The sequence below is a fragment of the Malurus melanocephalus genome, unplaced genomic scaffold (genome assembly GCF_030028575.1).
Source record: "Malurus melanocephalus ecotype Western Australia unplaced genomic scaffold, MMel_1.1 scaffold_560, whole genome shotgun sequence".
Classification (NCBI taxonomy): Eukaryota; Metazoa; Chordata; class Aves; order Passeriformes; family Maluridae; genus Malurus; species Malurus melanocephalus.
Window position 1 is genome coordinate 41816 of NW_026623792.1, and position 27803 is coordinate 69618.

The 27803-nt window shown below is 49.2% G+C and overlaps 1 protein-coding gene across 1 annotated transcript in view; it reads right to left on the reverse strand.

Annotated features, from left to right (window-relative positions):
* Nucleotides 1–27803, reverse strand: part of EDA (ectodysplasin A) — a gene marked incomplete at its 5' end in the record, with an annotated part of 59827 nt that overhangs the window by 18894 nt on the left and 13130 nt on the right. Inside the window, one exon of the mRNA XM_057382262.1 lies at nucleotides 7015–7120. Within this exon, the coding sequence (XP_057238245.1) occupies nucleotides 7015–7120 (106 nt within the window). The remainder of the gene's footprint in view (nucleotides 1–7014; nucleotides 7121–27803) is intronic.

Genomic DNA, 27803 nt, shown 5'->3' on the forward strand with positions numbered 1-27803 from the left:
GGTTTAATCACATGGAAAAACAGGGGATCTATATCCAAGGATCTATCCGTGTGCATCCACACGTACTTACAGCTGGATGGATCTAAAAAAGGGGGGAAAAGAGGGGAAAAAAAGAGGGGGAAGAAGGGGGAAAAAGAAAGAAACCCAAGAGAGATCCTATCGCTCTTGGGAGGATTGGATGAATTTGATAAGGGGGAAAAAGAAGGGGAAAAAATGGGAAAAAAAGGAAACCCAGGAGAGACTCTACCACTCTTGGGAAGCCCAAGTGAAGTCCCTGCAGCAGCTGGGACACAGGGAACGCTGCCTGGCTCAGCCAACCCTTGCATTTATCCATTAAACCAATTAAGGCACTTCCCCAAATCCTGCTGGAATTAGTGGGATCAGATATTCCTCCAACAATGTCTCCATACATCACGGCCAACAAAACCCTCAAGAAAACATTTAAAGCCTCATTCACAGATTTTTCCCTAAAAAATTCCTCCCTGGAGATTTGCAGCTCTGGGCTTGTCTTTGGGCTGGTGCAGCTGGAGAGGGTTCCAGTGAGTGCCTGGACAAGGCACAGTGAGGACAACTCAAAAYTGCCACCACCAGAGCAGCAGCTATGGGTTTGGCTGTTCACAGAATCCCAGGATAGCTGAAAAAAACCTCTGGAGATCATCCAGTCCAAGGCAGGGTCACCCCTTTGGAGCAGGTGACACYGGAATGTGTCCAGGTGGGTTTGGGATGTCCCCAGACAGGGAGATTCCACATCCTCCCTGGGCAGCTCTTCCAGGGCTCTCCCCTCTTCATGCAAAGAAGTTCTTCCTCATRTTGAGGAGGAGCTTCTTGTGTTGTAGTTTATGCCATTGTTCCTTATCCTGGTGCTGGGCACCACTGAACAGAGCCTGGCACCATCCTCTGACACCCCTTGGAGATATTTGTATGGATTATGAGATCCCCTCAGCCCTTCCATGACACCCCAGCCAAAAAACAAACATATTCACCCTAAAATCTGCAGGTGGAGGATCCCTGTGGTGGCAGGGGCAGGGCCTGAGGTGGGGCTCAGATGGAAAAGGTGGATCTGATCCAGCTCTGCACCGATTCCTCCACTTGGAGCGACCAGACGGGCCAGGAGCACGTGCTGAGCCTGCAGAACCTCCCTGGCTGAGGGTTTATYCACCAAAATCAAAGCTCAGCTGCAAATCCTCCAGCAGGGAGACAAAGAAGCCTCTCACACTGCGGGAAGAGAGCAGCAGCTTCCAGAGGAGCCCGGCATTTCCAGCRCTCAGTGCAGCTCAGCTGCACTCCGGGCTCAGCTGCAGCCACATTCCTGCCCCTCTGGAACATCTGTTCTCCTCTCATTAGTGCTGGCCCTGTTTTGTAACACAAGGAACTCTGTGAGATTCCTGCAGCTCAGCGTTTGACCCGGGGCGCTCTGAAAAGCCCCGGGTTTCAGGAGTGGAATTCAGACGGAATCACCAGTCACTTCCAATAACGCCGGGCCCTGCTCAACGTGCAGCTGGAAAAGGAGCTCAGCTCCGGCCGAATTTGAGCACAGAATCCACCCACAAGCACGGCCAGGGCAAGTGTCTGGAAGTGYCACCGAGGTGACAACAACCAGAGAATTCCTTCCCAACCTCAGCAGCTCCAAACCTTCCGTGGCCACAGCACGGCCTCGTCCCAAGAGGGGAAGGACAAACAAACCCTGAGCAGCTCCAGGGATGGACCAGATCAACAGCACCTCATCACTGCTTTGTAAACATCCAAATAACCAAGCACAGCGCCTTCTGGAACAATCCAGATCCCACTGGAAGGGCTGCTGAAGTAGCCAGGGGGCAAAGGGAGGTTGTGGATGGGTCAGGACACACTGACCATTATTCCACTGCAATCCCTGTGAGCYGGGACAATTCCTCACCCTGGACACCACACAACTGAGAGGCTTGTGCCTCTCACAGCTTTCCCTATTTAATATCCAGCTGGGAYTGCAACAGAGCAGAGCTCAGTGAGAAATTCTGGACTCCAGCAGTTAGAGAATTAAGGAATTATGAACTKGTTTGGTTGGAAAGGACCTTAAATCCCATCCCATTCCACCTCTGCCATGGGCAGGGACTCTTTCCACTGTCCCAGGTTGCTCCAAGCCCTGGGACCCTTGAACACTTCCAGGGATGGAGCATCCACAGTTTCTCTGGGCACCCTGTGCCTGGGCTGTGACAGAGCTAAAAACAACACCTGAACACCACTCTGAGTTTTTAGGGACAAGGCCTTAAACAGATCCCTGTTACCATAAACCTGGGAATAACAYAGAGATAAGGATATGTAAATAAGCTGCAGCCTTAATTTTATCACAGGAATAACAAATACTGACAGCAACATCCCAGGAAAGTGATGAATCTATCCCCAAAGATTAAACACCCCATTATTCCCGATTTCTACCATTTAAGGGGAAATCACTGCGAAATTCTGGGGGAAATCAGTAAGAACAAGCACTTTGTGGTGAGCTTTTCCTTCGGGGAGCGTCTCCCATGCTCCAGGATCCAGGAAATGTCCAGTATTTACTGCGTGCTCATCACCATGGTTTCGCAGCACAATAAGGCTCTATCGCCCTGCATCCATCTGTGTTTCTGGGAATGCYGGGGCTTTGGGAATTGCACGGGGCTGACACAAAGGCACCCATTGTTCTGGAGGCAGAGGGACGAACCTGCCCTTTCCACAGGAGAGGAAGCCAGCAGGAAAAGTTGCTATTGTGAGCTGGATATTTACAAAAAAAAATAAATAAAAGGGGAAAAAAATGTCCTATTGCATCATCAGTGCTGCCGGGTCGGGAAAGGGGGATGGCTGGGACAGGGCACCTGTGGGATCGGGGCTGTCAGGGGAGMCAGKCAACCCCAGCCAGGCTGGCATCAGCTACCTGCTACACCATCCAAAAAATACCCAAAATCCATCCTCAMYCCACTCTAAAATCCAGGCTGACATCAGCTATCTGCTAAACCATCCAGAAACCATCCTAAACCCACCCTAAAAKCCAGGCTGGCATCAGCTAYCTKCTACACCATCCAAAAAGCATCCAAAATCTACATTAAAACCACCCCAAAATCACATTAAAGCCACTTTAAAAGCCATGCTCTGGTATCAGCTACCTGCTAAATCATACAGAAACCATTCTAAACCCACCCTAAACCCATTCAAAACCGACCCTAAAACCATCTTCAAACCACACTGAAATCACCCTAAAACCACCAATCAAAACCTAAGAGGGTGAAACTGGACCCACGTAGCTAAAGCATCACTTCCCATGCTCCAGGCAGGAGCAGGGATGGAGAAGAGCTTTAAATCCCCCAGAATTTCATTTTCCTTTCAACCCAAAGCCATTTGCAGCGCTGGAGCCCTGGAGTTCTTCTCCAGGACTTTCCTCAGCAGTAAGAACTGCCAAAGTAGTAGGAACCAAATTGTTGTCAGCTTAAGGCCAGCCATCTGCTCAGCCTCTTCCCAGCTGCCATGCTCCCAATCAAAGCCTGGAGAACAATCCCTGATGTTTCTCACCAAGCTCAATATGAAAAAATCTAGGAAGAAAAAAAAAAAAGCAACAACAAACACAGCCCCCCCCTCCAAAGTTCACACTAATGCTGAATTGAGCAGCAGAAAAAAAAAAAAAACCCAGCAAACCAACAACTCCAAACTCAAAATGCAAAAAAAACCCAGAAACCAGGAAAGCAGCCCGGCAGGGATCTAACTGGGAACAGAGATGAAAGTAGGAGAAAAAGAAACTATTTTATTTGTTTAAAACAATGTTTTTTAAAGAGTCCTATTGACATCTGCTTTGTAAATGCTCTGTCATTATTTATAACCTCCAGAGCACGGAATTGTCTCTGGAGTTACAGCCATGCTACTCCCAGATTTTGGCTTTGTTAGCAAAGAGCCAGCAGCATTTTTACTGGCACTCTGGGAATAGAGATCTAACATTTCATACCCAGTTTATTTAAAAGTGGACTAATTTAACATCCTTGATGGTTCCTTTTAGCACAACTGTTGCTAATTAGCAGCTCTGGAATGATTTGTTCATCTGGGAGCAGCAGTGGTTCCACGGCAGCATAAATACACCAGGGCAAAAGGGAAGGAGGGGGAAAGGGGAAAAGAGGGAAGAGGCATTGGAGAGGGGCAGGTTTCAGGGAATTAAAGGAAATGAAGTGAACAGGTGGAGCTGGAAACACTGAGGAGAAAAAAGGCAGGAAAAATAGAGGGGAAGGGGATAATCCTGGGGCTTGAGAAGCTGGAAAAATGGGTGGCAGCTTTTAAAACTGTGCAGAAGTTGGGTTKGGTGGCACGGACTGGAAAGTGCCTTGAAGATGATGATCCCAGGGCTGGGACAGGAACCAGCCACCAGTGATCCCATGGGATGCCCCAGGGCTGGAGGGATGCAGGGACAGGGACCTCAGCCAGGACACGACCTCAACTGTGGGTGCAGGGCCACAACCCCAAATTAAGCAAACCCAAACATAAAACAAATCAGGGGTCAGAGGCCTGAAACCAGAGTCCTCCATGGTGGAGCCCCTGAAATTCCAGAGTCATATTGGGCACTGACAGGATCCAGCTGAAGGATTTGGACACAATTTTCCTTGGATTTTTTAACCAAGAGGCACCAAAGCAGCTTTGCTCCTCCCGTGTCCCATCTCTGTGGCCACAGCCATCAGCCTCCCTTGGCTGCACCAGCTCTGCCCTGTCCCAAATCCATCTCTTTCACAGCAAAAGGCTTGAAAGCAAATCCTCTGAAAAGAAAAAGCTTTTGGGAAAGGAACTATGTTCTGCCTGGTGTTTATAAACCATCCAAGCCAGCCCCTTGTTGRTACCAGGATAAGCAGGACTGGAGGAGCCAGGAAGGGTCAGAAAAGCCTCCCTCCAACCCCAGCTTCCACACTCAGATCGCTTTGGTCTTTCCCTGCATGTGTGAAAGCACTTGAAAGTTCATAAAATTAATTCCAGACAAATATTAGCGAGGCCTCAAGTGGAAAGCACATCTCCTTCCTTCTGGGAATTTATAGTTCAGCCACTTTTATCTTTGGGAGGCTCTTTGGAGATCAAAGATTTGATCAACTTTCCCTTTGCGAAACTCATGAAGAAAACGGTGTTATCAGGACCGTGACATGGTTTTATTTATTAGTTTAATGATTCATTGCCCTGCTCTGACAGCAAGATTCCTTCACGCAGGTCTAAAACAAACAGCCCGAGTTGCCCAAGGCCGTGGCTCTGTTTGTTTCTYGATTTTATGGTTGTTACAAGGTCAAGCCCTGCCCTGACAGTTCCYACTTGTTAAATGCAGCTCTAAAACCACCACGGCCAATCTCGGGGCAACAATTTGCCAAAGCCACAGGGACACAACCTATCACTCTGGCAGTTTTTCCAATCTCCATCACCAATGGGGTCAAAATCCCCAATTTTCAAAAAGACACAGTTCAGAATCACAGGATCAGTGAGGTTGAAAAAGGCCTCTGAGACCATTGAATCCAACCTGGGACGGATCCCTGCTTAAAGCACTGAGTGTCCACGTGTTCCTTGGACACCTCCAGGGATGGGCACTCCAAAACTCCTTGGGCAGCCCCTTCCAATGTCTGACCACCYTTTCCATGGAGAAAATCCTCCTGGTGTYCAACCTGAACCTTTTCTAGCACAGCTTGAAGCCGTTCCCTCTCCTCCTGTCCCTGTTCCCTGGGAGCACAGCCCAACCCCCCCCCAGCTGCCCATAAGGTCCCTCCTGAGCCCCCTCTTCTCCAGGCTGAGCCCCTTTCCCAGCTCCTTCAGGTGCTCCTGGTGCTCCAGACCCTTCCCCAGCTCTGTTCCCTTCTCTGGAYTGGATAAATGGTGGAAGTGCCCTGCATTTCTGGAGTGACTCAACTCTGAGAATACGGGGAACGTCAAGGAAATCCGGGAAAGGAATGCCAGGCATGAAAGGACAACACTGGGCACCAGGGTGATGAGCAAAGCCCTCATCAGACACCAACCTTCAGCTTCTCTTTCTCCCCTCAGCAGCTCTCTGCACATCTGGCGAGGCAGAGGCAGCCTGAGGGATGAAGTTAATCCCTCACAACATCTGCCAGCAGCGCTCCATAGACATTGCTCCCATCCAGTGGGAACTTGCTACTACACAAGCCACTGGTGAAGACACTGGGATAGATTTCAAGGAGACTGGGAAAAGGACTGGGATCCTGCCTGAGCCATCTGAGCACCAGAGCGACACCAGATCCAAAAGTGATGGCCCACGCTGGGCTGGAATCACTCAGGGAGTCTGTACCAAATGCCTCAGACATGTCAGCATTCCGGGGAAGAGGAATCCAGGGAGTTACACCAAGCTCTCTCTTGGAGCAGWGCCACAAGGAAATGCTTCTCCACTGTGAAATTGAAATGGTTTCAGGGGAGGTGGGAAACTCTCAGAGCTGGACTGGAAAACTAAYGATGACAACGGATCAGGACTCGGGCTCAGCCATGCACAGACCCTGACTCCATCAGTTCTGTCCCTGCTTTCCCCAGCATCCAGTCCTTTCTCTTATCCTATAAAAGGGGACCTGTGCTTTCCTGMAGTAGGAAAGCACAGGAGCTCTTCCAGGAGTTCATGCTCCTGTTATCATGTCATGACAATCATGAAAAGCCAGAACTGGAAATCAAATTCCTCACACTGAAGTCAGGAACCTTCCTGCTCTTTTAATCTAAACTTTGCTTTCCCTTCACAGGCTCTTTGACCCCACCTGAGCCTCCACAGCAATGCAAAACCCCCTYAGAGCAGTCACCAGTTCGGGATGCAGATGTTCCCAGCTGTTGGTTGGATTGTGGAAACCTCCTTGGTGATTTTAAGCAAAGCCGGGTGTGCAGAACAACAAATACAGGCAAACAAGTACAAATTAAAGCCTTAAATGAGTTTGAGGAGTTGAGGATGGAATTCCTAAGCAGCATTAATTCACACAAGACCTACAGTTGCAGAAATCAGAACTCCTGGAATTCCTCATCTGGGAAGGAGCCAAAATCAGGGAGGAACTGAGCAGGACTCACCRTCGGGCCCTTCGCTGCCTTTACTCCTTTTATTCCGACGGACGCGTCTCCCTTCTTCTCCAACGTGCAGCTTTTCCTCAGGGTGAAAGAAGTTCAGCAAGGCCAGCTGCAAGAAGAAGGACAAATTTAAGCATCTCTTCAAGGCTGGTTTAGCAGAGCTGAGAAATTGGAGCCTGAATGCCAAATCCTTCCCATCAGGGATAAAGGGGGAGAGCCGACGGAGACGTGAGTTGGCTCCTCATGGATCCCAGCTCATCCCAAGAAGATGTGTCCCCCTGGAAAATGGTTTACAACTTGGGAAAACTCCTCYTGAGGCGTTTCAGCAGGGAGAATCCTTCCCCCAGGAATGGGGGGCTGCAGGGAGATCTTTAGCTGGAAATAATCCAACACCTCAAAGGTCAACGTGATAATTCCTAATTTTTCTCTGCAAAACTTGCTCAATCCTGGAGCTCTTTCTCCAGAATTACTCACTGCCAGTAAGTTTTTCCTCTCTCAAGCTCTCCTCTGCAAGCCTCATTAGCTACTGAGATTCAAAGGYCTTCAGGGACCTTTAAATCCAACCCAATATGCCACATAAATTAACACTTTAAACCTACAGCAACATTTGTAACATGAGCTTTGCCAAGAGGCAAAAAATTTATGTAGCTACCTCTTATTCAGGAAAAATTGCTGCTGCTTTAAAAACTCTTTGACTGACCAACATCCCGACCAAGGAACTGGAATTTGGGGTTAGAAATCAAAATCCCAGCTATACCCTGGTGTGGGAACTCATCACCAGCGGYGTTTTCCTGCTATTTCACTTCATTAAAAAGGCAAGTCAAAGATTAATTAGGCACCAAACACCTTCTGTGTGTTCCTGCATCCAACAGCCAACGAATAGGATGGGGTTTTCTGGCTGGAGAAATCTGATCATGGTTATTTAAGCTGTAAATACACAGCAAAACCAAACATGGCCCAAGATAAGAACCAGGAGGCTTCAAAAAGCAGCCCCAAAGGTTATCGAGCTCATCATCGTTCTGAGAACAAAACCTGAGGCATCAAAAGCATCCTTGAAAGAGCAGAGAAGAACAAACACCTCCCCTGAATTGCAGGGCTCGTTAAGCTCCAGCCCATAAAAGTCCCTATCAAGAGCAATAATCGCTAAAGGCCCTTGGCTTTTCACAAGCCCCAGGGCTCTCACCTCCCCTCTCCCTGTGCATTTCCCAGGCACAGCTCCACTCCCATCCCAGTCCTCCATTCAGATTTTACATGTGAATTTTGCTTTACCCCAACAAGCTCCAGCGCAGTCTCACCAATGGGGAAATGTTTGGAATCCCTTTGGTTTCCCAAAAAGAACCCCCTCAGAATGTTTCTCAGATTCCCAAACTGTTGCCATTTCCTTCCATCCCTGCGCAGGCAGGTCTGCAAAATTCCTGGGGGTTTGTCATTACAGTGATGTTGTGGCAGAAAGAACCCCAAAATGCTGTGGGATGACCTGGGATCAGCTTCCCAAAGTCTCCCTACTGAGATTTTAAACATCCCTAAAAAGCATCGATGAGTAAAACTTACATGCTTGAGGCCAGGGTTGGATGGAGAACTGAAGGMTCTCATTTACAACAAGGAGTAAAGGGTGAGAATGAGGGACACAGCTCTCTGTGCCCACCTTCCCAAAGCTCCCACACCCCACTGCACTGCCCCAGGTGTGGAACACGGTAGTGGGATGCTCCAGCACCTGCCCTGATACACCAGAGCACAGCAAGGCATGAGAACAAGTGGATTTTTCTTTAAACCCCTTATTTAACTCAAGCTGAAACCCTGCAGAACTAATTGCATTATAATTCGGGTTAAAATGTCCATGAAATCCTCAGCACRGCTTTGGAATGCTGTTATTGCCTGGATCTTTACTGAAGTTTTATAAAACAAGGTGAAATAGAAGCTGTTCCTCCAGGCTGAACAACCCCAACTGCGCTGCTTTAATCTGATGTCACTTRTCACTGACCACTCAGAAAAACCCTAAATTTGGCTTAAAGTAATCTGTCTGCTAAACTTTGTGTTTCTAGAGAGAAAGAGAAATGACAGCAAGGGCGAATGACTGAACCACACCTTTYACTTCAGAAATAAAACCATAAAAGCAGCTTGTGACACCAATTGTGACCACAGCAGCTGCTGCTTTGGGACAACWCCCACAAACCCATGTTTTCCAGAAGCAGTGGAAAGAAGAAGCCTGGGAATGGGCACAACTGRTGTGGCCAGAGAGAGGAGCCTATGCCTAGGGAATACCTTCCATGGTGCTTTGAATTGCACAAATAACGGCACTGACCTTCCTGTGACCGGCACGGAGGGGTCAGGGGTCCAGCTGGGGATGGAGAGAATGCYCAGATCCCTGGGAAGGTCAGGGGCAGGGAAAGGGTGACCAAGCCAAGCCTCCTGCAGCCATCCCAGCTCCCAAAAGCTGAGTGACTCTCCAGGGACTCAAGGGCTCCGTTGTTCCGGGGCTGCAGCTGCCAGAGCTCGGGGGACGCTCGGCCACCGGCTCAGCCATGAAGGGCCCGTCTGTGTCTGTCTGGGAAATGCAGTGGCACCACTCGGATGCTTTTTCCATTCACCACCCCTGAGATATCAATAATAGATTGGGGAGAAATTCCTCCCTGCMAGGCCCTGGCACAGGGTGCTCAGAGAAGCTTTGGTTGCTCCTGGATGTCTGGAAGTGTCCAAGGCCAGGCTAGGCAGGGCTTGGAGCACCCTGGGATAGGGGAAGGGGTCCCTGCCCATGGCAGGGATGGGATGGGATGGGATGGGATGGGATGGGATGGGATGGGATGGGATGGGATGGGATGGGATGGGATGGGATGGGATGGAATGGGATTTACAGTCCCTTCCCACCCAAATCTCTGCATCACCCCTGGGCTCATGGGCCACCCTGGCTGTGGCACGTTCTGGGGAGTTCTCAAAGGAATTCTTACCTAATCCATGATTTCACTGAAACTCCTCTTCCTCAAAGTCACAGAGAGCTGATTCTCTCAGCCTCTGCACTTGTCCAGCCAGAGAATTTTTGAGGAGTTCAGCACACACAGCTTCTTTTTTGGGAGCAGGTATTTTCCCTGCACAGTCTGAACAATCCCCATTTCCCTCCTCGCCCAACCTAAAGCCCTCAAATKATCTTTAATTTTAGAAACATCATGRGTTTAATCAAGAGAATCACTATAGGCTGCAAAAAGGTCAAAAAGCCAACACAGGAAAAATCCCAGGGGAAGCCATTCCTCAAAATAACCTGGGAAACAATAGCACAGGCACTGCTCGCCGGAGGGAATCGGATCTGCCTTGGTTTCTCTGGGCAAAATAAAGCAAAACAAAGGCACTCAGAGCTGGTTTTCCCTGCAGAGCCTGCCTGGGAACGTTGGACAAAGCTGCTGGAGGATGAATGGCAAGGGAGCACAGTGGGAACTCCCAAAATAATGGGGCCTGTGGTCACTCCAATTCATTTGTAGGATGGACATTCCACTGTCTGCTTAAGGAAGGATAAAAAAAGGTATTTTTTTCATCAAACAAAATATTATTTCTCCTGTCACTCCAGGCTCTTGTCAAAAGTCTGTTGAAGGGACACTAGACACCAAGGGAATGAATTTCYAATGGTCCAACAGCTTGAAGTGGAACAATATAAACCAAACTATGCAATTATCCACAAAAGATGGATCTTTTCCTTGGGCAAAGTTGGTAGGAAGAATGGGTTTCTCTCTCCTGCAGAACTGGGAGAAACACTCAAACCTTAGGGTGGACGAGACCTTTTGGGTGAAAAGTGGGAAAAAAAAAACCCAAAAGATTTTCAGCCTCCAGTGGCTCCCAATCCCTCCTGATAAAGCAAGTTGAGCCGAAGATCTCATCTAAAAATCCACAGCTCAATGTCTTAAAGCACCCAAGAAAATAAGCATGAACTCACCCTCCTGCACAAGTGCTTAACAGATTGTTAAATTCAAATTCCCTCTTCCTTTGAAATTTGTGAGATGATCAATGTGAAAAGCCTAAGAACCAGCCCAGGCTTTGCAACAGCATTCTCTTCAAGCAGTATTGTTGTTTTTCTGGTGCTCTCAAATTCAGCCTGTGGTTCAGAGGAGCAGCTACTTGAGTATCACAGCCCCATTGTCCTCCAGAATTTYGCCTCTGGTCACACGTGGTGCAAAAAAAAAGTGATCAAGTAGATAATTTATATTCCACCAGCCCAGAAAGAAGCTCGGGGAGCAGCTTTGCTTTATTGAAAAGAAAGCCCATTCAACATATTTCAAGTCTTGTTTTTGTCATCTTTTCTTGCTCCTCATAAAAATGCAAGGAGCAAACGAGGGAACAATTCCCATTTCAACGTGACAGAACTTTGACACTGTGTCTTGTCTGCAGGACAAGCCACAGCCCTTTCTGCAAAACTCATGGAATGTGGTCAAGACGATGAGAGGGAGGATCAGAAATTGAGAGAGCAGAGATGGAATAAACTCCACTACCCACCTTCCTCCCAGGGCTCTGGAGCAGTTTCCACCCCATAACAAACCCTGGCCATCAGCTTTTCCTGTGTGAGGCTCCAGTTGGGTCCTCACCTTCGAGACACCCAGAAATTGATTCCAGCACAAAACAGAACCTGGTCCACAGAAGAATCCCTGTGCCAGAATCCCTGGATTCTGCACATCTCACAATTTTCCCTGACTGTAGCAGCACCTCAGTCTCTACATTTGACCCCAAACCAGCACACCTCCCAAGCCTAGAAGACCACCACTTGTTTGACAAGGCTGTTTGTCCAAGAACTTGCCTGAGACACCTTTCCCTGGAGCTCCTGGCACCGGAGAAGAGACAGTGGCTCCCACAAGGATTTKAGATGGGGGGACAATGCCACAGAGGTGGACACGGCTCCAGCTCGGAGGCTCCCCATTCCTTACACCTGCTGGCACTGAAGGAAAAGCTCAAACACAACCCAGATGTGAGAAGAACAAGGTCAAGGCTGGGTTTAACACTGCACATGAAGACACCTGCAGTGAATTTTTTACTGGTAGCAGGAGTAAGAGATTCCTGCTGCAGGGTCCGGCACAGCAGAGCCGCGGGAAGTTCCTCGCTGGGAACAGGCTGGTTAAATGCTGAGAAGGATCAATGTCAGCAAGGTAAGGAACTTAAATCAGTTCCTTTTGCCTCCCAAGGAAATMAAATTTAGCTGTGAAGCAGCGCCAGGCAGGGATCTGCTGTCTATTAGCAGGAATTCTCAGTTTTTCACATTTTAATTAGCTTTTGTAGCCCTTTTCAGGCCCATTTTCAGCCAGCTGGGCTACGCCCCCCTCCAGATGGAGGTCACGGGTTCTTCTCCTGCATTCCAATAGCAATTCCTTCCTTATTTGAGCAGTTATATTCCCAAAATATTCGTGCATTTTAYAAAACACAGCACACACCTGCTTTCTGGGAACCCAACCCTCAGGAACTCCGCATCAGCCACAGCTCCTCCGCCTTTCCCTTTCTCCAGCTGCATCTCTTCTCTTGCTCCTCATGACCTGGAGCTTCTCCAGCACATCCAGGACACAGCATGAGGTCACAGCACAATCCTCCTYGAAGCCAGAATCCCTCTTAAAAATATTCCCCAAATCAGGAGCTGCTCCAGCAAAGAGCTTCAGGGTTCTGCTGTTTCTCTTGGAGCACCTCTACTCCCTGTAAGATAAAGAACTGGGCTCTCTCCAGCCTGAAACCACCCCTGGGGGCCCCGCCTTAGCAGAAACTTCTTTTTGCCAGGTTTGAAAACACTTTCAGGGAAACCTGGAAGGTCCTGTCAGCCATAGCAGGAACAATGACCCCAACTGCTTCCACAACCAATGTAATGTGGACCATAACAGGCACAGGGAGCATTCCCAGAGGATGCTTYGGATCATCTCCACTGAAAGTGCTTCTCTTCCACCCAATACCTTCAACTCCCACCAGTTCCAGACATTTCTCATGAGACRGGAGCACTGAAATCCCAAAATCTGGGAAGAGCAGCTGGTTCAGTGCACAGTCCCCTTTTTGAGCCCATCTCCAAAGGAGAAAAACACTCCARGTGATCAAGACACCTCTTCCTGCAGGACGTGACCAACCAGATCCTGCTCTGGAGCCTTCCATTGGGAATGTGGCTGCAGGACCCAAATTTATGGCATTTTTCAGTTCCCTGGTCCTGGTATCTGCCCTTTTATCTCCGTTCTACATAACCCCATTGCCTGGGGTGGGGCCAGCTGCAGCAAAGAATTGGTTTGGATTCACTCATGGGGATGGATCCATACGGGAGAAAGTTACAGGAGAACATCTGTCAGACACTGGAACTGATGAACTTCATTCTGCCCRTGCTCTCAGACTGCCACTCCTATCATTTTTTGGGAGGCAAATCTTCAAAAATCTTCATAATTTTAAAAACATTTTGGTGCTCAGAAAATTGAGCTGTTTAAGGAGGTGTCCAAAGCCAGGCTGGATAAGGCTTGGAGCATCCTGGTGTAGTGGAAGGTGACYCTGCCCATGGAAAAGGGRTGGAATGAGAGAAGCTGTGAGGTCCTTTCCATCCCAAACCATCCTGGGTTTCCATAATTCTATGATAAAGTTTAAAAAACATTTTTCCTTGCTCCATAACAAACCCTCGACTTCCTGTCCGAGTGCATTTTTCCTTTTCAGCATGAGGGCTTTAAAATCCTCTTTTCTCAATCTGGATGTTAAATTTGGCCTTCAGCGGGGATTAATTTTCATGACGTTTTATTGGAAGAAGAAAAACCGAAGGGAAGGAAACAGGAGGAGGGAATCAAGTAGTCCAAATCAAATAGAATTAAAACGAAAACAAGTCTGCTGAAAACGTAACACCCATGAAATAATGCATCCATGAAATAACGTGGATAAACATCCCACTGCAGAAAYTGGGAAATAATCCAATTATTACCCACATCCATCCACTTTGAGGGTGAAGGTTTTAATGGTGATTCCCACACCTGCAGGGATGCATGGAATTGTGGTGGGAGACAGCGGYTGGCCTGGTTAATTCTATACAATAATCACCTCAAATAAATTATGCTCTGTTGCCTAATTAATCAGATCCCCCGCAATTAACGTCAAGGAGCCAGTGACCTCATGCAGACAGGATTAAGAGCTCTGCRAGGCTCCGTTCCGGGCACAGCCACGGGAACAAGTCCCCGCAAGGCAGGGCCGGGTGCGGTGCCAGAGATGCTCCTTCATGCGGGAATTGCAAAACTCYGGATCCTGCAGGGACTCCTCGGAAGCAAATGGGACACAGCACGGGAATGGGGACAAGAGGGAATGTCCCCTTGAGCCCTGGAACAGGGAGCAGCAAGGGGCTGCTCAGTACGTGGCACTGGAGAAGCTGCCTCCAGATAAATATCCTGCTTCYCAAAAATTGGGTTATAGAAACATGGAATGGTTTGGGATGGAAGGCACCTTCAGGATCATTTGGCCCACCCCTCTGCCATGGACAAGGACACCTTCCACTACATCCAGGTTGTTCCGAGCCTCATCCAACCAGACCTTGAGTATTTCCAGGGTTGGGGTATCCAGCTCCTCTCCAGGCACCCTGTACCARTGTTTTACCACCCTCATTGTAAAAAAACCCCAAATTCTGCTGCTGTTCAGTCCCGTTCTGGCATGGCTTCCCCTGCCTGTGTGAGCTCAGCAGCAGGAATTGTCTTCTCTGGAGGTGAGGRTGCCTGGAGCAGCTCCCACAGCCTGGCACCCACCAAAACCACCRGCACAAGGGGAAAACAACACCCCAGCACTTCCCAGACAGATCCTTCCAGGAGCAAACCCGTGGCAGCCTGACCCCTGGCAGCTGTGCCATCTCCTCACCCTTGGAACGCACCAGGGATCTGTGGGCAGCTGAGAGAGTCGGAGGAGGCACATGGGATCGCTGACAGCTCCATGCAGTGCCTGGAGCAGTGCCATGGGATCAACTGTGAGAACGGGGCTGGCTCTGCCCCACCATTCCCTGCACATTGGAACGGCACAACCCTGAACTATGAGGGATGAGCTGAATCAGAAACGCCAGGATGGGCTGCAGGAACTCCGGGAAAAGAGCTGGGAGGAGTTCAGGAATGCGAGCTCTCACAAGCTGCTATCTCACAGCCGGTCCCAGCCCTGTGCACATCCCCGGCCGCCTCCAGGCCCGGCTTTGGGGCCGCCAAATCCTGCTCCAYTTGCTGCTGAAAGCACCAGACGGTTCCTAATCAGAACAACATTCCCTGCTCYCTCTCCACATGGCAACAGCTCCRTTTTCCATCCAAACAACCCATCCCYGAGCCCCCAYGGTCYGGTCAGCGAGCGGGAGCAGCTGCCACAGCACCAGCAAGTGGATCTCGAAGCCAAGCACGGGAATTCCATCATCTTCCCAGCAAACAAACCTCAACTACGGCATTCCCGGGGCTCTGGCTGCGGGTGGGAGTCATGGCAGCCCCGGAGCAGAGGCAGAGGTGTGAGTTTGTGCAAGCCAAGCCTTTCTGAGCCGGGCTTTGAAGTGCAGAGCCCGACGCACGTCTTCAAACAGCGCCCGGGGCTGCACAGCAGCATCGGCTCCCGCCATGCGACACAGCCCATCCAGATGTTTCCAGCCAGGCAGCCAGGCCAGCTGCTGCACAGCTGCCTCGTGTCGGGCTGGGGCAGCTCTTGGGAGGGAGCAGCGTTGGGGAAACGCTCGCTCAACATCCCCTGTGACATGTTCTGACTCTCCCAGGCTGAAAGGAAAAGGTTTCGTGCCGTCTGAGTTGTTTGTTGAGAGGAGTTTAAGTGAGGAAAGTAGTATGGGGTTTAATGGTTTAGCTCCTGGGTGCTGCTCGTGCCCCCTGCAGCAGCTGCTTCTCCACTGTATGGATGAACTTTTTAACTGGGAGGTTAAAAAAAAACCAGAAGGTTGGAAAAACTGGAAGGTTACAAAAAAAAAAAAGTCAGGAAAAAAATCCATGGACAGTTCTGTCCGTGCCCAATGGCTAAAATGAGGCTAAACTGGCTTGGACTGTTGGAGCTGGCCAGCTGCTTTTGACCCTGGAAAAGAGACAATTCCAGCAGCAGAGGGCAGGAAATTCAAGGCCACAGGGTCACAGATTGGTCTGGGTTGGAGGGAGGCTTAAAGCTCATCGTGTTCTACCCCCTGCCATGGAGACACCAGACCAGGCTGCTCCAARCCCTGYCCAGCCTGGCCTTGGACACTTCCAGGGATCCAGGGGCAGCCACAGCTTCTCTGGGCAYYCTGTGCCAGGGCCKCCYCACCCTCACAGCCAGAAATTCCTTCCCAATATCCCATCGAACCATGCCCTCTSGCACTGGGAAACCATTTCTTGTCCTGGCACTCCAGGCCCATGCCCAAAGTGCCTCTCCAGCGTCCCACAAAACTCTGTCACATACCTTGGGGTGACACACAAGCTGGAGGGGTCTCATCCAGGCACTCCACACACTCACTACTAACAGGAAAACATTGGTGTAGTGAAGAAAAATTAGGAAAACAACCCCCTCCTGCAGCCAGGGACTATTTTCCTACTTCTCTGTGCGAGACGAGCAGTGACATCGCTCGGGGCTCAGCAAAAGAAAAAAAAATAAAATACTGCTTACAGACAGAATTTTGCAACTTCTCCAAATGTCATCCTGGGTCATATTTTGCCTGTGATGGGGACACAAAACCTGAGGGAAACTCCAAAGGCTGTGGAGCCCTGGGGTGCTCCCTGTGGCTCCYGCCTGGACATGGAGAGGCAGCACCACGTGCCGGAGAAGGACCCACAAACCTTCTGAAGGCTTGAAACTGAAGAAGGATGGAAAATGTTCAACTTTTGCCAGGAAAAAGCATCAAATATATCCTCCTAGGATTTTTCAGACAGCTCGGTTTGGGTTTGTTTGTTGTATTATTTCGGGGKTTTTTTTCCCTAAAGCTGAAACTGGTTTCCTAAATCATCCTGGACAGAAAAACAACCAGGGACATCACACAACTCAGTACCCAAACAAACATGATTCCATGGGTCAGCTTTTGCTACAAATTGAKTGGATTACAGCCTTTATTTTTCAATAATGACCAGCCACGCTGCCTGCAGAGCCCAGCAAAGTCAAGGGCAGGATCTGGCTAAAAATSCCATTCCTGAGGAGCAACAACACCAGGGAGCAGCTGGAACCACCACTGTGGGATTCCCCTGGGGTGATCTGGTCAGGATATTTTATTCCCCTGACCCTTGGGATCAGCCAAGCTGGGAAAAGCTCCTACAAAWCAGCTCCAAACGAGAGGGATATTTTACCATAACCTTAAATAAACAAAAGCAGAGGAGAGAGAGGAGATGCTGCCGGGAACTACAAAGGGGAACTGTAAACACAACAGCAGATAAAGCAGATGGATGTTTGAAACAATCATTTGCGCTGGAGAAAACACATGGGATCCGTCCCCAAGCCCGCAGGGAATGAATTTACTGCAGCCAGAAACCACGTGCTGCAGTCAAATTTCCATTTATAACCATTACCTGCTAAGCCTGAAAAACCCACAAATAAAACCCAGGGCAGCAGAAATTTGTAACATTGCAACGGGAAAAAACAAATGATTGAGGATCCCATGTGGAGAGAAGGATACGGGGAATGCTGCTGCAGAGAGCTCAGGGTGCCCCAGAAATGCATCTGGTGGTTTTAATTCCCAGAGAGCTCGGACATCCAGCACCCAAAGGAGAGGGAGATGCTTGGTCTGGATCACATCAGCCTCAGTTCTGACTCTCCTTTTGTTTGTACAGCAGAGAAAACAATTTGATTTTTATTATTAGCCTGGAGAGGTGCAGGGTGGAGGTAGGAAGTGAGGGAGCAGAGCAGGAACCAGCTTCTGGTGAGAGATCTTCTGGAAGCAGCAAAGCCCAGAAACCACCAATAAAACAGCCTTGTAAAATGGATTATTTGGGAATGACACCACCATTTAACGATGGTATTTTGGTGGTAGTTCCCACTCCCCCGGCAGCACCTTCACCTCCAGCTTGGGGCTGAATTTTAAAATTTAATTAATTAAACCATGGCCAGGGAGGCAGGAGGGAAAAGTATGGCTTGGATCAGAGTCAAATAACAGATGCACACACTGGACTAACTCAGATACACTTGGCACTACTGGAATATGCCAGACTCCCAAAAAAGCCCATTCCCCACATCTCTTTGCTCTGCCTACACATGGCAGCTCCTCACACAGGGCCGGGATTAAAGGGGGTACTGAGATCCACGTGTGATCCTAGAGAAATTCAGGGAATTAAGGAGCAGCCTCCCCTCTTCCCCAGATGCTCCCATATATCACCGGGCACGGACAGCACAGAGTCAGACAACTTTATGCAGCGAGGTCACCTTTCAAAAGGAGAAGCCACCCAAGGCCTCTTTCAACTTTTAGAGTCAAAGAACAAAAAAAAAAAGAGAAAAGGAGAAAACACATCTGAAAGGGATGAAAGCCCAGAAGCACAAGGTGTGACCCCCCAAAATTCACCTCAGAGCCAAAAACCAACTCTCCATGGCCTGAGCGTGCAGAGCCCCCTGCACCTCCTGAACCTGCTTGCTTGTGGGATGCTGGAAGAAATGTCAGTTTTGCATTCCCAGAGGAGAGGAGGGATTCCTGAAGCGGCTGTGTGTGTGCAGACACAGCTCTGGCAGCAAGTCCCAACACCTTCCCCTGCGGCCCTGCTTTCAGGCCTCACCCAGCGCCATCGGGAGCTCTTTGTCAGGCCCCGAGTGCTGACAAATCCTGTTCTGCACAGGGAGGCAACAAAAGGCTGGGCTGTGCTGCTGTGGATTAGCTGCACTCATCCCTGCAGCCAGGAGAGTGTATTCATCGGGGTAATTCCTCARCCAGAAAAGCCAGGGAAAGGCAGCAACAGCCACAACAAACAGAGGCCGCTCGCTCGTCACTGCCCCGCGCTCCAGGAGCGGCACAGGGAGACCTAAAGTGGTTTTTGTCTTCAAGAATAGCCTCGAGTTGTGCCAGGGGAGGTGTAGGTTGGACAGCAGGAGGAATTTCTGCATGGGAAGGGTGGWCRGGCATTGGAARGGGCTGTCCAGGGTGGTTTGGAGTGCCCATCCYTGGAKGTGGCACTSRGTGCTCTGAGCTGGTGTCAAGGYGGCCCCAGGTTGGMCTGGATGATCTTGGAGGGCTTTTCCAGCCTCAGAGATTCTGTGAAGGCAAACAGCAGCACTTGCTGCAAGCAGAATACTCCAGGCAGGGAATGTGTCAGCAGGTTGCAGTGGAAGCTGTTCCTCCAGCTTTTCCCTTCTTTGGCACCTCCACGATCTCTCCTGAACCCTCAGCTCGGCTGCAGCTGAAGCTTCACCCCTGTTCCAGCCTCTCCTGACACCAAAACCAGCTCAAATCCTTTGACAGGCAGATCTTGAGACACGTCTCACGTGGCACTGAAGCCTCTGCACTGACAGCCAGGATAGCCAGCTCTTCCCAGCACAGCCAGACCAGGAAAACTCTGACCCAGGGACAAGGGAAATGCACTGGCACAATCCGGGTGACAAGCACTTGGAGCCCAGAGCACAAGATTGATGTCCCCAAACYTGTYTGGGTGGGAARGGACTTTAAAGATCATGGGCAGKGACACCTTCCACTGTCCCAGATTGCTCCAAACCCCATCCAAGCTGGCCTTGGACACTCCCAGGGATGGGGCAGCCACMGCTGCTGTRGCTCTGTGTTCATGGAGATGYCCATGGCCATGGCAGAGGCAGCTCCCAGCTCATGGGCTAAGGATGGCCAGTGCCCCTATCCCAAAATCCAATGTATATTTACAATATAGAAATATAAAAAGAGGCCTCTTTAACAATATTTCCCAAGAKTGCATTATAAAAGCAGATCCCGCTTTCCCATCAACAACGTGCACAATCCCCCCAATACAAACACAATCTGATTTGAGGCCATCACTCAAGCCTGGCTGATGAATAGTGTTGGGAATAATCCCTTTAATAGCTGCTCTGCTCCCCATTTCCCTCCTGTCCCTGCCCAGACATGCTCCCAGGCTGTGCTGCTCCCCCGGGCTCTGATGTGGAGACACAGAATCCCACACTCACAGGATGGTTTGGGGTCAAAGGGACCCATTTGGGGTCACCTCTGTCACAGGRCACATCACCTGGCCAGGGATACCAAACCAAAAATTCAGTCTCCATTGCCTGAGCCAAAAAAATCGCAATTCAACCTCCCCAAATTCTGACATCTTTCCTGATGTGTCATTTCCAAAGAAAAAAAAAGAAGCCAGAGGAACTGACAGTAAATACAGAGAGAATCTGTTCTTAAAAAACACTACCATARAAAACTAATTTCAAATTGAAATAGYTCCTCTGACGTGTAACAGCAGCTTATCATGTTAACAAAACCCTCTAATTTGAAGTGAAAACACCCTAAGCCACACAATTATCAAACTCCAGGCATTTAATTCTGTGTCTTCCCTAATTTCACAACTTTCCTTTTGTTAATCACTGATTAACACTGCAAACCCCAGCAGAGGGCTCTACCTGGCCCTTTACATTACCAAGCCAATAAAAAGGTGGGAAAAAGCTTTACTCCCATTTCAAAATCCCCAGTTTGGGCACGACAAATTCCTCCTAAACCAGTTGCTGTTACCAGGTACTGTTACCAGTTTACCCCATAGTCAAACAAATCATGCTAAATTAAATCTTATTTTCTGCGAAGCCAACACTCAGAACCTCCAGCACCCAGCGAGTGAAAGGCTGGTTTTCTCTTGGAAAACCAACCCAAATAATCAAATAGGGAATAAAAATAGACTTAAACAAGCCATAAACCTCACGGATCTTTGAACTTTTAGAGGTTTAGCTGGAAAACAGTAAGAAGCAACCAGTGGAGCAACAGGAGACAGAGGTAAAAATAAAAATGCTTAAAAAGAAAAAAATAAATGAATGTGGAGAATACTCTGCTGCAGGGACAGGAATTAATGAATTAATTAAATAACTGTGTTTGTGCATGACCTGCTCAAGAAAATGTGATTTCCAGCACTGTTCCTCGARCTGTTGGTGTATGCCAGCATTTTAGATTTTTTTTTTTTTGTTAAAGCTGCTTTTAGTTCACTTATCTCAGTTTTTCCATGTCCTCYACACAAGCAGGTCTTTGGTGCTGGTTTTCACCCTGATCCAGGAGAGATTTCAGGAGGAAATCCAGGAGGAAAAGMCATTTAAAGGCTATCAAACCACCCAGGAGCTGGCAAAGACCTGAACCTTTCAATCTGCTCCATCACCAACCTAACTTTTATGCTACAAACCTTTGGCACAGACCTTTTTGGACCTTTTTAAGCTTCAAAACCAAACCTGCTGCAGAATATCCTCTACAGCAATGCCTCACTGAAGAAATTTTGGGACAAACCGAAGGGGACAAACCCCTTGGAATCCACCTGTGGATGAGCCTCCAAACCCCAGCTCGGTGCCTCAAAGATCCAGGGAGAGACACGGACGTGCTAAACTCTCCCAGTTTATTTTCTGACTACCAGAATTCCTGCTGGATCAACTCCAGAGAACCCAGAGGCTGTAAATCCCRGCAGCCCCGACCCCAGGGAGCACCAACTCCCCCACGAATGTCTCCAGCAGCTCCATCCCAACTCCTGCACCACTCCAAACCTCGGTCCCAGACGCTACAAATTAGTTCTGACTATACAAATCCCAGCCATAACACTAACCCCAAAATTCCAAACAATAGAAGGGAATCTAAACCTCACCCAGAGACCATTTGCTCACAATATAATTTTTTATAATGTTTGCTGCATCAATCAGGGCAGAAATGGCTTGGGTTTGATGACTTCATTTAGGGGTGGACACGGTGATGCYTCTTTTAGTGCCRTAAAAGACTTTCCCAGAGTGTGCTSTGCAGCAGGAGGGAATCAACAGCCACAGGAGCCCTTGGAAAATGCCTCCAGCCCCTGAGAAATGGCTGGGACACRGCACAATTCCCAATCCCTTCACCCACAGATCAGCTTCAGGTTGATACTCCAAACTATCACAGAATAATCCAGAATGAGTTTGGTTCAAAAGGACTTTAAAGCCCATCTCGTTCCACACCTTCCACTATCCCAGGTCRCTCTGAAACCTTGTCYAACCTCCCCTTGGACAATTCCARGGAACCCTCCCATCGATCTGCCTTCATCCCAGCCCCGCAGTGCCTCAAAAATAAGTTGCCAGGGCACAGAAAAATGGAACAGATGCAAGTCAAGCCACCATCCTGCCTGCACGTGTGCTGACACAGGACTTTGGGACACCTCTCCCACCCAAAACACTTGAATTTCCCTTCAACAGCCTTGTCCAAGTGAAATCCCGGCTTTCCCCTGAGCTGCTCTGGCAGTTTGGGATGCCTTTTTTTCATTAAATCCCTCCTTCCAAGCCGAGAGCTTTTCCTAAATTTAATTTGAGCGAATCACTTTCTTGCCAAAGGAAAAAAACAAATCAAAGGTTTATTCTGATGCTATTGAATTCAATGCCTGCAAATTTAATTTCTATCTGTACTTTTGTTTAAACATTTTATGGTGTTAATTACAACAAACCATGCAAATTAGGCTGCCAGTGGAATAAAAGGCCTGTTCTAAGAGATAATAAATAGCTCTCAACTGTAAGCTCATTAAAATGCTGTTCAAGTGCGTGCTCCRACTCCCAGGTTGAGATCAAAATCTGCATCCTAAAAACAGGAGGATCTGTGGGGCAGCACAGGCKGCTGGCATGGAATATCACATTCTTTCCAAAGGAAGATCCTGGGGCAAGAGGATGGTCTGAAATCCAAACCCTCAGTGTCTGGTTTGGGGCTCCAGCAGAGCCATTTCAGACAGGTACCACGAATCCCTCACATTATTCCTGCTTATCCAGGAGCATTGAMATGCAAATAAATTAATTATTTGGTTGAATCATTAACATGCTCCAAGCCCTGCTGCCCTGATCCCCTTCCTTAAACCCATAGGGAAAACCAGCTGAAGTGTCAGACACGTTCCTTGCAGGAGAAGCTSAGCATCTTTCTGATGCTGAGATCCCACTTTGATCACCCCAAAGGAGATTGGAGCCCAGCACTGACCAAGGAGAGACGGGAGGGATGGAAAGATCTGAAATGGTTCTGTCTTCACAAAACCTGGGAGAGATTCCACRGACCCAGAGTGCAGTTTTCCCTGCTGGCTGCAGGTCAGCCTCGGGMTAGGCAGGATTTTGAGGACATTTGGTTCATCCTCTCCTTGTGATCCAAGAGGCTGGGAGAGAGGAAGGTTTCCTGCCAAAACACCTGTGGGTCTGACACGCTGCTGACACAGAGCCAGAGAGGACTCACCACTTCCAACCGGGAGCAGGTGATCTGCTGACAGGAATTCCAGCAGCTGAGGCAGCCAAGGATTCACAGGATCCTGGTCTAAACCAGGGAAAAGAAAACATCCCCCACAGGGATGTGGGAATATCCTCCCTGCAGGGAGCAGCCCAAGGGGCAGCTCTGARCCCTCACCCTGCAGRGGRATGGCTGCAGCCACAACTGGGRTRGGATGGGGAGATCTGGARGGAATGGGAATATGGACAGTRAGCCCAAGGAACAGTTTTTCCTCACAGGGAAGAGAGGTGGAAATGTGAACACCGGGGTCTGTGCTCTGGACCTCACCACCCTCCACTGGGATCCATCTCCAAGCTGGCCAAGCACAAAGTGCTGCCAGTGTTCTGTCCCTGCTGCCTTTTGGAGGGACACSAATCCCAATGTGAGGTGGAATTGTCCCTCTGATCCTCACAGGACACAGCCTCAGCAATGTCCTTTTTCTCTGCGCAGGGCTCATCCGGACAGGAGGATGTGGAACTCCTCTCCTCACTCACAGCTCCCAACATTTCAGTCCCCATTCCACTTTCTGCTGGGTGCCAGGTGTCTCTGCAGCTGGACAGACAGCTTTGAGGCTCAGAGTTTCCTCCTACAGGGAATTATAAGGGAATTATCCCCATTCACTAATTGGGAAATGAAGCAGTTAAAAACACCAGTCCAACAAGTTTATCCTTCATTCCATCCCAGGCTGTTCCATGGATCCAAGCCATGGCCTACCTAAGGGAAAAGAAGGATTTCCCACAGAGAGGAGAYCACCACTCACAGCCCCTTCAGGCASCACCTCCCTGCTTTCCTCAGCAAAGATGAGAAATCCTTGGCAGAGCAGAGCACCTCCAGCCACAGATGTTCCAGCCACACATCTGGCACATCAATGCCTTTCCTCGATTCCTCCGCATGGACATCAACTCCTTGATCTCCCGAGTTAATATGGATTTCAAAACAAAGCACAGGCAGGTGTTTTCCTCCACAGTTGGACTTTTGGCTCTGTTTGAAAGGCCAGAGGAGCTCAGAGAGCTTCAGGCACAGCTCTGGTGCTCAGGAGCTCCAGCTGGAAAATGTTGGCTCAGCCAATTTTGCCACTTTGGCCACGGARGCTCCTCAGCACCAACATCTTCCTATTTACGAATGGGGTGAAACTCTCCCCAAACCATCCATCTCCTGCTGCTCTTCAGGGTTCTTCCTGTGTCCAGGGAAGAGAATGGAGCTGAGAAAGGGTCTGGAGCACCAGGAGCAGCTGAGGAAGCTGGAGGGGCTCAGCCTGGAGAAAAGGGGGATCAGGAGGGACCTTCTGGCTCTCCTGACAGGAACCAGGGTGGGGTTGGGCTCTGCTCCCAGGGAACAGGGACAGGAGGAGAGGGAATGGACTCAGCTGTGCCAGGGGAGGTTTAGTGGGATATTACAGATAATTTCCTATGGTAAGGACTGTCCAGCCCTGGCACAAGAGTGGAGTGCCCATACCTGAAGGGGTTTAAAAGCCATGTGGATGTGGCACTTGGGGACGTGGGGAAGGGTTGGAYTCSATGATTCYRGAGGGCTTCTCCAACCTGAATGACCCTGTGATTGTGTGGAACAGAAAATGAGGCCAAATCCAAGGAAAAAGGGGCCTTTGAAGGCGAGGTGGGTGCACAAAGCAGCACTGGGCCCTGCTGGGGCCACTCAAAGGTCTGGAGAAGGTTGGGTCAGATCAAGCYGAAAGTGCATGGAGGGGTGAGATGCCTCCAGCTCCCATTCTGGAAACATAAGCCTCATTTATCCTTCCTGGAAAAGTATGGGCAGCTAGAGAGAGGTCTGGTAGGTTGGAGCTATAAAAGAGAATGGCAAAACACAGCCGAGAAGGAATTTTCCATTCAGCATTAATTAGTTTCTATTAACACCCAATTCCACGGCTCACTTTTAGAAGAAAAGCTCTTTTGTTCCAATTCCAGGGGCTGAAAAGGGCAATGAAGGGCTGAAAATGCTCTTCCCAGAGGAAGAAGAAATATCAGGTTTCATATTCCTGGTATTCCTRGGGTTTGAAGATGTAGGGAAATCACTTAAACACAGAGTTTGGTYTCTTCCTGCCAAATTATTTTATCATCAATATAGTAAATTTATGGGGAAAGCAGTAGTTGGATGAGCATCTTTAGAACTAAACCCTTTCCATACTTTAGGATAATTATTTGCAAAGAATCCTGGAATGGTTTGGGTTGGAGGGGACCTCAAAACCCATTCAATTCCCCTCCTTGTCATGGGCAGGGACACCTTCCACCAGACCAGGTTGCTTCAAGCCCTGTCCAATCAGGCCTTGGACACTTCCAGGGATATAAAATGAACATTCCATAAATTGGAACAAGGAAGGAAATACTTGGATTTYCCAGTAGGATCAGATTAATAAGGAAATTAATAAGGTGACTCTGCCCTTCTTCCCCAAAGACCAACATTCCAAAAAGTGAAATKAAACTACTCCTGAGGGTTTCCTTCCCTCACTCCAAACCCTTTCATGCGGGATTTGAGAWTTTTTCAGGGATTTCAGGCCAGGTGCAGGGCAGGGGATGGGAAGCTCCATTTCCAATTGAAGTGCCACTGGCCAAGCCTGGGCAGGAATAAAGAGGAGCAGGGAATGCTCATCCCATTTCCCAGGCAGCTCCCACGGGGCAGTGCAGCAACACAGAGCTCAGCGCCCCTCAGGTGCCCTCCAAGAGCTCAAAAATAATGTGGGGATGGAAGAGGCAAATCCTCAACCCTGGGGCTGGGGATGCCCCACTGGGAAGGCAGCTCAGGAAGGGCAGGGACATACAAGGAATGGCTCAGGAAGGACAGGGACACACAGGGAACGTTTTTCCACATTTTCCTGCTCTCACAGGCCAGGCACATCCAGCAGCTCCCACTCCCTCCAAACCCTGGAATGGGGGGCACCCCAATCTGTGGGCACCCCTGGAAAGCCACCAGACACCATATTCCTACTCTGCTCCCTCCAGCTTGGTCCCACATATCCATGTGCTTCTGCACAGCCCAAAATCTGCTTTGTTAGGGGTTTTGGGTTGGGTTTTTTTTTTTTTTTTGTTTTTGGTTTTTTTTTAATACTATGTTTAAAGTTGTATATTGTTCCAAAGTTTCCTTGTTTCATGTCATTGTTTGTTACTGTGTTTGAAAGTTGGCACATATTTGTTCAATTAAAGATTTATTTGCACTATTTGTTGAATAAAGATTATTCTTGCTAAAAGCTAAATAAAGTTTCATAAAAACTCACACGTCCCATAAACAAAATACAATGTCCTTTCCAAAAAAGCGTTGCACAAAACATTTCAAAATCACTCAATTCATTAGACAATAAATCCACACACAAAATAACCAGGCCTTGCCAGAATACATCATAAAATCTCATTACAACACTTTCAGGCCGGGGCTTCAAAGCGGGAACACAAAGGCTCCACCAACCCCTCGGCCTTGAAAATGGCCAGAGTGAGTCCCTGGCACCTCCTGAAAGCTTTGGCACTTCCAGCAGCACCCATGGGTGCCAAATCCCTGCCTCCTGGCCACTCCAGGTGGCTCCCAGCCAGCAGAGTCCCTGCCCCATCCCATGGCCATCGTGGTCAGAGCGGGGATCCCGGGGAGCTCATCCCAACTCTGTAAAACCACAGGAGCAGATGGAGAGCTGGGCTTCCCAAACCAACACCACACGAGCCCCTCGTGGTGTTACAGCAACAGGAGGAGTTTCCAAACCCATGGACCCATCCAGATCACAGCACKCCAATGAGCAGGTTGGTGATGGTGACAGGTGTGAGGTGAGAAAAAACAACATTGAAGTTTGAGCCGAGGTTTGGGGCAGAAAGTGCTGTTACAACGCACTTTGGGAATTCCAGCCGTGGAAAAGCATCCCTGGACTCAGAATTGCTCCCAAAGGGAAGTGGCAGCCCCAATGGTTTGATTGGACCTGGCCAAATGYCAACTCTGACCATGGCAAAGGCACTGGCAGCACCAGCCATTGTCACCCTGACGGCATCTCAGCCTGGCACAGAGTGGCACTGCCACTGCCACCTGCCTGTCACACCAAAGCTGGCATCATGGATGATCCTGAGTGGGAAGGGAACCCCACAGATCGAGCCCAGCTCCTGGCCCTGCACAGACACCCCAATAACCTCACCCTGTCCCTGAGGGCATTGGTGGAGCTCTGGCAGCCTCAAGGCCATGCCCATTTCCTGGTTCAGTGCCCCACCACCCTCTGGGGGAAGAACCTTTTCCTAAAATCCAGCCTAMAGCAGTTTCAGGTAAACCTTCTCTGCCCCCAAACAGAAGCTGTGCCAGCACACACAACCCYTGTCCCTGAGCAATGCCAGTCCCAGCACATGGAAACACCCAAAACTGGCATTTTCCTTTATAACTCCACACCACCTTGTTCTTCTCCCAACCAGAATTTGGAAGTTGGAGAGRTTTTGGRGTTTGTTTTGGGGTTTAAGTGCCGAGGGCTCCTGGAGGGCGATGGCTGTGCACAGGCTGCACTCCCTGCAGCACAAATCCCAAATTTATGGATGCA